The sequence below is a fragment of the Mesitornis unicolor genome, unplaced genomic scaffold (assembly GCF_000695765.1).
Source record: "Mesitornis unicolor isolate BGI_N332 unplaced genomic scaffold, ASM69576v1 scaffold16174, whole genome shotgun sequence".
NCBI lineage: Eukaryota > Metazoa > Chordata > Aves > Mesitornithiformes > Mesitornithidae > Mesitornis > Mesitornis unicolor.
Window position 1 is genome coordinate 1 of NW_010179692.1, and position 12,209 is coordinate 12,209.

General features: G+C 40.1%; 1 protein-coding gene across 1 annotated transcript; it reads right to left on the reverse strand.

The window, feature by feature from the left end:
* Positions 1-1,591: 1,591 nt before the first annotated feature.
* Positions 1,592-11,490, reverse strand: LOC104539371 (beta-galactosidase-like; the record flags this gene model as incomplete). Its single annotated transcript, XM_010182874.1, has 3 exons — positions 1,592-1,852; positions 5,636-5,875; positions 11,359-11,490. Coding segments are annotated over 3 exons (633 nt in total), but the record flags the coding sequence as incomplete, so codon positions are not given.
* Positions 11,491-12,209: the final 719 nt, after the last annotated feature.

Here is a 12,209-nt window from a genome sequence, read left to right on the forward strand (position 1 = left end):
CCTTCAGCCAGTTCGTAGTCCACCTCGCTACTCGTTCGTCCAGTCCACACTTCCTCTGTTTAGTTGTGAGGATGCTGTGGGAGACTGTGTCAAAGGCTTTACTGAAGTCAAGTACTCATTAGGTGAGAATAAGTAAGTTTTTGCATTGGCCATCTCAGAAAAGGGTCACACCTCTGGGGTCCACACAGCACATTACCACTACTTTGTTTTGCTTTACTTTGCACAGGTCTTCGTAACATGAAAACAAATGAGACATCAACAAGAACTCCTTCTCCATAGAGACTTTACAAGCTCATTTCTTTCTTAATACTGTAACTGCTCATAAATCTTCCTCATCCCCTTTTCCTTCCCAAGCCAACACAGGAAGGATTTAATCTTTAAGAAACCATTTTAATAATGCCAGACAAAAGTCAAAGGAAAAAAACACAGATTACGAAAATACTTGATTCCATCATCTTAATTTCTTGTTGTTTAAATCTCAAGAAGCTTGCATGATTGACATCATACCCATAAGAACCAAAAAGAAGATTCAGTCTGTTGTAGAAAAATCAGTCTTACTGACAGAGATTGCGCATCTTTGCAAATATCACACACTTACAAAGATCATCAGTTTACTGAAACAAAACAGAATATGTGAATTAATGACTAAGAGAGTTAAAATTCTTTAACGTAAAGCCTTTCACTTCCAAGGTGCTGGCCTATGTAAAACAGGTATCCTAGGCCCCCTAGAAAAGAAAAAAAAAAGGAAAGGAAAAAAAGAAGGATCCATTAAAAGGAAAAATGGATCATTTTAATGCTACATTCTTGCAGGCAGGTTAATCACAGGCTATGGTCCAACCAAAACAGACTACCTTTTATGTAAGTCCTTGCACCTATCAATTTAATTAAAGTCTTCATAGATAGCTGAAGGGAGGCAGTAAATTGGCTTTCCAAGAGTTGACAGCTGCAGCCTACAAGGTCCCTCCACGCTACTGCTGTATGGACCAGTCTGCGTTTCAGTGCTCTCTTCCACAGTTGTTCTCACTGCTCTCGGGAGAAACCAAGTGAAATTTTTCAAAGGTCACTTGTATAGAGGGGAAAAAACTGAGGCCTTCTCAATGTTGGCAGTGAGTCCCCTCAGACTATATATACTAACCAGATGACAAAGATCAGCTGAAAGTGTCTAGTCTATTCTCTACAGGGTCTATGCGCTGACCTACCAGTCCACATAAATAAACAGCAAGCTAGTGGCACTCTGCACTCCTTTTGTAAGCTCGTCTCCAGTTGTAAAACATGGTAAAAAAGAAAAGTGCAGAAGGGTTCCTGTAATGTAAGCAGCCTACAAGGACTATATTTTTACTAGACTCATGCAAATGTTATCTCGCAGTTGAGTTCAATTTCACAGTCCAAGGAAAATTCTAAAGCTACAGCTTTTATTTTTTAAGAGAATTTCAGTATTTAACTCTGGCAGATTAAAAAAAAAGTCTTTGAAGAATTTAAAAAGTTGCCTCAGCTAAACAGCTTACTGATTAACACTGAGTCTTTAAAAAAGTGAAGCATGGTTTGAGGGAAAGGGAAGAAAAGTGAGAAAGATAAAGATATACCCAAATCATTATAGATAGTTCAGCGATATGTCTCTAAAGAAGAGTCGAGGGTCACCATCTTCATACTGTACAGTTGCATTTATGTTAGGTTTGTCTACAAATTCTATCTCGCATGCCTGGGTGCTGCAAGGAGAATGCTCCAGCTCCAGCACTGTTATGTTGTTTGGCACCGATGAAACGAGTATATTCCTTGGAACGAAAAGGGTCAACTGAGGACCGCGGGCCGGCCAGTAGCGACCAAGGTTAAAGCCATTGATCCAAATTTGCCCCTGTTAAGGGAAAGAAGAAACAACAGCATTTTAATACTTTGACAGAGATCAAAAGACAAAATAGCTTTAAGCATAAATAACACCCTTCACATAGTAACTGAATTTCCTCCATCCTTCAGGGTTTGATAAACAAAAGGGCAGAAAATCTGCTCAAGAGAGTGCTGATGACAGCCTAAAAAGTCCAAGTTCCCTGATGAGTTAAAGCCATCATTAATATTTAAAAATAAACTGGTCAAATACTGCAGTAATTTCAAATATGACAATACTTAGGAAAACAGAATTACAGGTTCCTGGCACTGAATTTTGCATCAAGTTTACGGACCAAAGCAAACCTGAAAATTGCATTTGCTTAAAACTGATTGTTAAAAGGAGAAAGAACAAACAAAAGAAGAACCACAGATCCTAATTCTGTTGTGGCTGCCTGCAAAGCATATGACTACATTATCTTGGTAGTCCCTTCCTGTTGCATGATTTCATGAAAAAGATACAGCTTGTCTAAACACATGAAATGTCTATTATATTTGTAATAACTTAGTCAACTAAAGATAGTACTGTATTTTGTTGTAGTTACTTAAAACCATTAAAATCTCTGGGGTTTCTGCTAGCATTGATTTAAGTTCAATGAAATTGTGATTAACTTGGCATACAAACTCTTTAGATTACTTTTTATAGTGGAAGTGGTCAGAACTGCTAGTTGAAAATACTGTTCTACCATTTTAAGTTCAAAAGGTGAAACAAAATTGGAAACAAGAGTAAAAAAAAAAGAAAAGGCAAAACAGTCATTTACACACCACAAAATAGACACATAGAAGTGACACAAGTGCAGACTTTTTCCAAAATTCTATAAATTGGCAAGTTGCAGAATGTTCAGTAAAACTGTAAATGGACTCCTACTGAGTTGAACTGAATCTTGGTTCATTAAACAAGACAAAGGAGGAAATACAACCGATTTGGACAAATATTCACTTTTACTCCTCCTAAGTGTCTTTTCACCATATGTCAAATGAGTTCAGTGCACAAGAAAAGTGATGGGAACAGATAACTGCATGTCTTTTCCCTCTTGCTTTCGCCTTTGGGAATCAGAACATAGAAGAAAAACAAACTCATGGCACTGACATACACTGATAAAAACAATGAAATAGTCTGAATCAGTGGAAAGTAAGGACTTCTGCACTCTTGGTGGTTTCTAAAATTGTCTGGGATAGCTGAAATCAGAGTAATTCTTTTAAATGATTTACAGAAGCACAATTTTAATACAGTGAGTATCACTGTTCAAGCTGGTTTGGAAGTATTTTTCTTGTGTTTCATTTTTCAAGTATTTATGAAAACAAATTTTATGAAACTTGAAAGAGAAATTTTATATGAGCTGATATATTTGCTAATGCAGGTGAGTTATTTCAGCCCTGTATCCATTTCCGTGGTATAAGATCCTATCCTGCACAGTTCTGTCAAGGTGTTAATAAACTTTAACCTCAAACTTCTTTTTTTTTTTAAATCAAGTTTATCTTCCTTTGTGGCTTGCTTTTGCTGTATTAAAAGGCAAGAACTATTTACTCAAGGTCACTACTCTGCTTCTATAGTAGTTTTAGAAGAAAACACAGCATTAATACAACCTCCCCATACACAAGATGAATTAGTGAGCACACCCACCAGACAATATCCTACCTACTACAGAGAGTGACTGTAACCCTGAGGGAAGTAGGAGTTTACTGTAGGAACCAAATTAGAGTTCTAACACAGGATGTATGATGAAACAGGTCTCTGTTTCTGATCATAATCAGTCTTGTAACTCATTTTTCCAGTAAAGCTATAATTTCTCAATTCCAAACTGTCCTTATATTTCTCAGTTCCAAACTGTCCTTATCAACACTGCAGTTTCTCAAGATCGCACACTCAAGAATTTGTATACCCTAAACCAGCAAATCACGGCACTATACACACTACCAGTAAATATGCCCTAGACAAAATAAAGGAGGGGGGATCTCTATCTCCAGTAACATTTCCTTTAGCAGGGTCAGCAACTACAACCTGTGAATCCACGAAATCAAGAACGGTCCTGACTCCAACTCCTTGGAAAAAAAAAACCAAAACCCCTCCAGTAAATCTGACCATATATTCAGGGGCATGTACGCTTCCTCAAGCGAGGGTAGAGGAAGTTTTATTAATAGTGAAGGGTATGAAACCACTGAAGGCAAGCAAGCTACAAAATAGGCAATGACTGTTAATGCTGCGCCCTTCTTCCAGGCCATCCAGGATGCCATATTCCTTGTCTTAATATGCAAAGGCACGACCGTCATTAGAACTATGAGTTTTCTTGGTAAGTGTTGTTTCCATGGTTTTCCAGCTACTCAAACAGGCGAGTTTTAACCCCTATTAAAAGTCCCTCTTCACATCTTGGCATCAGCAATTTATACAGTGCCACAAGAAGAACTGAGGCCCAGATCCAGTGGGACCTGAATGGAATTTAAACCCTTATGGCTCTCTGCCTTAAAGGCATTTACTCATTGGTAAAGTTATCTGGAAGTCTCAGTTTCCACATCCCGTTATCACTTCAATCTTATTACTTCTGGGTATCTTATTTAAAGCTTTGGTCCAATCCATATAAAGCTTGAGGATCAATTAAACGGCCCTACTTACAGTTTGTCTGAGATCTTTTTATCTGGACTCCTTTAGAGGGTATATAATGTATGAAAAACAGAGTCTTCCATAGTCAAAAGATCAGAGGAAAAATTCCCACCAATACATGAGAATTCTTGGACTCATCTGCCATTTCAAAATGAGTTTGCCAACAGGCAGGTAGGGTAATTTCATTTCCTGAAGAAGATTAATGATTCATGGGGTCACAGAATATATTGCAAAAGTCTCAGATTACAGTTCCTGTGCAAAGAGCTATTTTGGGATTTTATTCAGTGATTGTGTAAGATATGCACAGTTATAGGAAGAGGGACCAAGTAAGACTTCCTCATCCAAGCCCAGTCCCAGCAACACTAAATGCCTGCAATGAATCAGTCTTCTGCATACTGGGAAGTGCTTTAACCACTACAATACTGTAGACACATCACCAGCAACTCCTTCTCCTGCTCTATTTCAATAGCAGTAGATTACTAATTTCAGAAAGGAATAATTTTGCTACCTAACACTATCACAGGCACTTCCCTGAAGCCTGGACTTAAATGCTTAGGCCTCCAAGAGGAGTGGCACTTCAGCGCACACATTCTGCTCTCTGTACCTCCCACCAGCTAGTTGAGCTGGTCCTTACCCATCTTGCATGCTGGCTGCTTCACACATGGCACTGTGAAAACACACTCTTTGCTGCTTTAGCTGTGCTCCAGCCCCATGAGAAGTTCCCATTAACAGAGATCTGCCTACAAGCTTCTCACAGCAGTGCTCTCTGAACCATTCAGTCCAGTTACAGGTAACCTCCAGAAAACAAGCAGTTCTATCTTTCATACACTGGACCCAAATGCAGTCTTTCTGAATAGTCTGAGAGTTCATCTTTCTCATGTTGAAAAACTAGGGTTGGTTTTTTTGGGGGTTTTTTTGTGATGGTCTACTTTCTAGACTAATACCATGTATCTTTTGAATATGTTTCCTTTCTCTTAATGGTTTATCTTCAGATTTAATTAAAGCAAAAAATCATTTTACTAGTTGTTTACATGTATTTGAGACACCCCATCACTACAATCAACTTCTGCCCATCCAGGAGAGGTGGACTTTGACCACCTATAGAAATTTCAGTAGCCTTCTGAGTAGACTTCGAGTTTTAACAGCAAAAAGTCATACCTTTGTCCAACCAGGAAAGTTGACATAGGTGTCTTGAGGCAAGTCTGGAATCCCTCCAGGAACTGAAAGTCTACCAGTGTAAAATGCAGGTGATTCATAACTCAGTGGATTGCCAACAGGTCTCCTTGGTCGGTCAAGGTGGCCATTAATGTCATGCTTCACTGCTCCATCTATGTCTAGAGGGTAGATTTCCCATTCAACAAGTATATCTCGACCAAGAGTTAAATTTGAAACTAGACCCTAGGAGGAAGAAAAAAAAAAACACAACACCAAAACATAAGATAATTAGCTTCATGTTATTCAGGTTATTTGGCTGAAACTACATATCAGTCAGAAATGAAAACTGAATCAAATACTTGTAACAGCTGCTCATCTGTGTATGACAAAAAAAGAAAAAGCATCTGGTCTTCACCAAGTTATAACCTTTGCTTAAGAATAAAGGGTTTCATTTATTCTCTGTGAAAGATCTGTTCCTCTTCAAAGTTTTGAGCTTTCATTGACGCCCAAGTTTTTTTTCCAATGTTTTTTCCCGTTACTGTGAAAATATCTGTTTTGCTTTAACATGAATATGAATCCAAAACCCGAGGCTTAAAAAAAAGCAGAAAAAGCATGAAATATCGTAAGTTTGAGATACCATCAAGAGATCTGGTATCACTGAGTCACTAACCCAAGACATTAACCTGCACAATAGCAGAGAAAGCAGTATCTACTTCCTACTAATCTTCTACAGCTAATGTACAGTATCACAAAATCAAGGCACATGCTTTGTGACCCCAATTCAGTTAAATACTTTAAGCTTACAGTCAGTAAAGCCCACGGAGTCCTGTTTCATTTCGATGGAACCATGTGTGCAGCACATCACAGTACTTGCACAATGAATGCAAAAACAAGGTAAGGTCAAGACTAAAGAAGACTGAAGGGAAAATGAAGTTACCCCTGAACACATCCTAATTGTGGTATAATAGCAGATTCTAGAGTTGTGTTTCAATGCAATGCAAGGGGTTGTAAAATCAGCCAATGCTGCTATATCCTTATAATTGCTTGACTAGACCTTGCATAGAAGCTGTTTTTCAGGGCAACTGAAGTTCAGTTGCAAACACCACATGTTGAACAGGAACAAGCAAAACCACATTTTCTATGGTCTTGGAGGGCTGATGCTATGTTGTGTGTCTGTTCTGATGTCTAATGAGCGTTGCACTGACTCCACAAGCCTCATGATTGGTACGAGCACTAATTGGTTTTCTCTTCCTTTACCTAGATGCCCACTCTAAAGAAAAGGAACTTATTTTTCTTGTATCAAAATAAAATACCTGCACAGAGTTAAGTGGCAAAACTTTTCTATGCAAACTAGACTGTACTCTCTCTTACAATGAATTAAAGTGATGCAACATAACTTCAGCCCAAACTTCCTAGCCTGCCTCCCTAAGTCCATCTTTAGGTTTTTCAGATGAGATGAAGCGTCCACTAAGCATCTTTACTTCGGTCTGCGTAGGAGTGCATATTCAACAGTCCAGATAGGGATGTAAATTTTCCAAGTAAAATAAAGATATAGATGGCAGCAAGCATATGAAAAAAATACAGAAAAAACAGAAACCACACTCTTCCTTCCTTTGTGTCCTTCAACAACAAGACTTAGATCAATAAAACCAAAACCCTTTTAAGATTCCTTTCCAAAAGCTAAATGCCTAGTTCTATTTCAAGTTCAAAAAAAAGTAAAAAAAAACCAAACCCCCAAAAAACCCCAGCCAAACAAAACCCAAAAAAGCTACCCTATTTGCTTAAAAATGGAAGGCTTCACAAGGTAGGAACCTCTTCCCCTAAAGTTATTTTTGAAGGCACGAAATATCTAAAATCCAAGGTAAAATTATTCCCAGTTTTCAAAATCAACACAAAGAACAGTGGGAGGGAGGGACTCTATGGGAAGAAGCAACGCACACTTACAAAGCTACTTGAGAAAGGCTGCCTCTTCTACACAGGAGGATCCTGCTTTTAGACGATGCACACGTCTACTAAACTTACTTTCACTCTTATACCTTTACAAGGTTGCAACCCTGGCATAAGTGTGAATTTCAGCTCAACCACAGCTACAGTGAGCACCTCCCTAATCCAACCTCTAACACTCTATTCTGTTACCTTAATTTAGCACTAAGCACACAGGTTCCTTATCACCTGGCCTGTCAATAAATAAATAAATGGAACATTTATGTTGCCTCTATGTGAAGGTAAAACATTGGGGGACTAGTTGCTCTCTCTTGCCACTCCAATAAAGGCAAAGTACCTTGAAAATACAGTATATAAAGAGATGACACTCCTGCTGCCTACTGAATTTATACGCCACAAGCACAAAAAACCCTCAGTTGCTGATCACAGAATCACAGAACGTTAGGGATTGGAAGGGATCTCAAAAGATCATCTAGTCCAATCCCCCTGCCGGAGCAGGAACACCTAGATGAGGTTACACAGGAAGGAGTCCAGGCGGGGTTTGAATGTCTCCAGATGAGGAGCTCTCTAGGCAGCCTGTTCCACTGCTCTGTTACCCTCACTGAGAAGAAGTTTCTTCTCAAATTTAAGTGGAACCTCCTGTGTTCCAGTTCGTGTCCGTTACCCCTTGTCCTATCATTGTCCCCGAGAAGAGCCTGGCTCCATCCTCGTGACACTCACCCTTTAAATATTTATAAACATGAATGAGGTCTCCCCTCAGTCTCCTCTTCTGCAAACTAAAGAGACCCAGCTCCCTCAGCCTTTCCGCATAAGGGAGATGCTCCACTCCCTTAATCATCTTTGTAGCCCTACGCTGGACTCTCTCCAGCAGTTCCCTGTCCTTCTTGAACCGAGGGGCCCAGAACTGGATGCAATATTCCAGATGCAGTCTCACCAGGGCAGAGTGGAGAGGGAGGAGAACCTCTCTCGACCTAACCTGATGCTTTTAGTTCAGAGGTTTTCACACATTCTAAACGTTCCCACATATATTTAGTTTTGTTCTGATTAGTATTAATAACTGTATGCCTTCCAAAGGGTAAGAAGGGTGAAAATGCTTTTTGATACAGTGAAAGCCTGTAGGCTACCAGCTTTGCAAATCCTGATAGTTATACTGCTTTGCCTTGACTAGAGTCTAAGCATAATTGAAAATACATCTAAAAATCCTCATCACAACAAACTTAAGAATAAGATAACTGGTCAATTAGTCTCCCTTAAAGCAAGCCTCAGCTTCAATTTTTCCACGCTGCTTAATCATAACCAATATAATCTTCTTCAACAATACAAACAGGCCCATCCTACTCATGGCAACACAACACAAGTGGGAGAATGGGAGATTCTGCCTACCGGAGATGTTGCAAGTCTTTTCTTTGTCTATGTTTTATGATTGAACTGGATTCCATAACAGGCCTGAACTCAAGCAGAGTCTATGGTCTCATCAACTAGGCTACACAAGATACATACACATTTGGGTTTACTTTTCCCCTACTTAAAACCTTAAAAATCCTACTTCCTCACAGCATGTCAGCATGTGTGCCTTTGCTTGATAACTAAATAGTACTGTTCAGACAAATGTCTTTCCAGTAATATTCGGCTTTCTCCAGCCCTTGCATCCAAACTAACCAAGAAACACTTTGGACAAGTCTTAATTCTGCTCTGAGACATCCGTCTCAGACAGAATTCAGATTGAGAGGAAACAGAAGCTTCTAATTTACCTTACATCATCTTGGCACCAAAAGATACCACAATACCAGACAGCAATTAATCTGCAGAGCCATGAAACACTTGATACGCTTCCTGAACACTGCCAAATCAAACCTAGCGAGTGTTCAAGAGATTCTTGCAGTTACGGGGCTGTCAATCTCTTCTTAATTGTAAACCTTTGTCATTACTTCATTATTACTTGTAACTCAGTAATAAAAAAAAAACTCAAAAAGTAGCCTGCTGTAGCACTGAACACAGCAGAAACACAACACAAGACTGGCCTCTACAATACTCCTCTCCAGCAAATATCACCTAGTGCTTGGGATCCCATAAAGTCCAAAACTAGGAAAGTTCCCTTTTTGCGCCTGCCCTTCCTAGTGTTATGCTAGTGGCATCATCACTATAGTGGGTTTACATGGCAAGGTTTTGGTAGTGCACGGGCTGCAGGGGTGACTTCTGTGAGAAGATGCCAGAAGCTGCGCCCATGTTGCACAGAGTCGGTTCCAGCTGGCTCCAAGATTAACCTGCCACTGGCCAAAGCAGATCCCAGAGCCCATCGCTGACGCTGGCAGCACCTCTGGAATAACATATTTCAAAAAGGGTAAAAACCACTGTGTAGCAGCTGTGAGAAAAGAGTGAGAAAAATGTGAAAGAAACAGCTCTGCAGACACCAAGGTCAATGAAAGAGAGGGAAGAGGTGCTCCAGGTGCCAGAGCAGAAATTCCCCTGCAACCTGAAGACCATGCAGCCGATGGAGGTCCATCAGAGAGTAGATATCCACCCTGCAGCTTGTGGAGGACCCCACCCCAGAGCAGGTGGATGTGCCCTGAATGAAGCTGCAGCCTGTGAAGAGCCCATGCTCCTGGCAGGAGTTGCAGCTGGTGGTGAGGAGTCCACACAGGAGCAGGTTTACAGGCAGAAGCTGTGACCTTTTGGGGTACCCACACTGAAACAGTTCTTGAAGAACTGCAGCCCATGGAAAGGACCCATACTGGAGTAGCTCATGAAGGACTGTATCCTCTGAGTGGTATACCACGCTGGAGCAGGGAAGACAGAGTAGGAAGGACTGGCTGAGATGAAGTGTTATCAACTGACTACATCCTCCATTCCCCTGCACCTCTCAGGGGAAGAAGGCAAAAGAGTCAGGAGTGAACTTGAGCCTGGGAAGAAGGGAGGAGTGGGGGGAAAGGTGTTTTTAAGATTTGTTCTTATTTCTCATTCTTCTACTCTATTTAATTGGCAATAAATTAAATTAATTTCCCCAAGTTGAGTCTGTTTTGCTTGTGACAGTACTTGTGGAGTCCTTATTTCAGGACTTATATGGAGTCCCTGTCCTTATTTCAACCCATGAGGTTTTCGTTGTATTTTCTCCCTGTTCTTTTGATAGGAGTAGTGATAGAGCATCTTGGTGAACACCTGGTAACCAGCCACGGTCAACCCACTAAAGGCACTCATATGAGGAGGTGGCAGTTCCAAAGCATAGCATGGACCCAGAAGCATTCAGAAGCTTTCTGATAATTATCTCTAACACTGATCAGTCCAAATCTGAACCAGCAATTTTGCATGGTTAAGTGCTTGTGAGACAGCCTTTCCTAGCCACAATGAAAATATTGCAAGTGTATGCTGCTGACAAATTAAATGGGACATGGAAAGAGATAAAAAAGTGTACATATATACACATATGTACACACACACAAATACAATCCAAGGATTCACAAGTCTCAGAGTACAACCAAGACAGCTTTGCACGTTTTAAAATGTTAGCTACAGCCTTAACTCAACCTGAAAGTCTTGTGGGCAACCCTTTGGCTGATGACATAAATGAACCAACAAAAAAAAGTTTAAAAGATGTCTGTCAGTTTTCAATTCCCCTTTGGTTTTGGTGACTGGAAAAACTCAAATGAAAACCAGTGAGTAATTACATTTTGAGGTAAAGTTACAGCTGTGTAATCCTGATCTTTCTGCTCTTTCTAATCCACTACTTTCTTTTTAACCTGTGGAAAGGAGGAAAAGCCACCAGTGACTCAACTGATTTTACTTACCTTAAAGTCATTATTGTATCTACCAAAGTTGACTCGTCCCATATTCTCTACCAAGATGTCCAAATTTGCTCCAGCCTTCCCAGTTATATTTATCATAAGTGTCTTGTCCCTTTCGAGGACACCTTGAGGAACCTACATGAATTACACCAAAAGGAAGAAAACAATAACCATTGAAAACCAGCAAAACCCTATTATTTGTCTCTTCAACTTGCATGAAGAGAAGAAAGAGGACAAAGGAAACAAACAAAAAAGGTTTAAAAAAAAGATCCTTTCCTCCTCTTGCATATGAGCACGCACACACACAAAATAAGCTGTTATGTCAATATTCACATTTCAGTACACCAACTGGATGTGCTACTAGGCAATATTTGTCTAACTGATACCATCTCTTTCCTTAGCTGAACTCAACTAATTCAATCAACTGTTTAAGCCCTACCATTTTTATGCACTTGATTCGCAAAAAGCAAGTTCTCAAATTTAGTCTAATGATTGAAAAGATTTTGACATCATCAGTGATTAAAAGGGGCTTCATCTTCCAAGTAAGCTTGCAACAATATTTAGCTTTATTGTTATGGTTTAAGGGTTACCAGCCTGAAAGGGAACAACAGGTGGTGTCTGTAGGATCCTGGGGGGGTCAGAGATCAGTACTGTTCCCTCCCCTTTCCGGCACAGTCTGTAAAAAAACCGTTTTGCATGCCAGAGTACAGGAGCTGAAAAGTAACGCTGCCAGAGAGAACCAACCTAGACGAATGGCTGCTCCCGTCAACCAGGATCATTAGAGGGGCCCTGCCTCCAGCCAGGTGGAAGAAAGGGATAATTGAGTTTACTGGAGAATGTGGATTCAAAGGCCT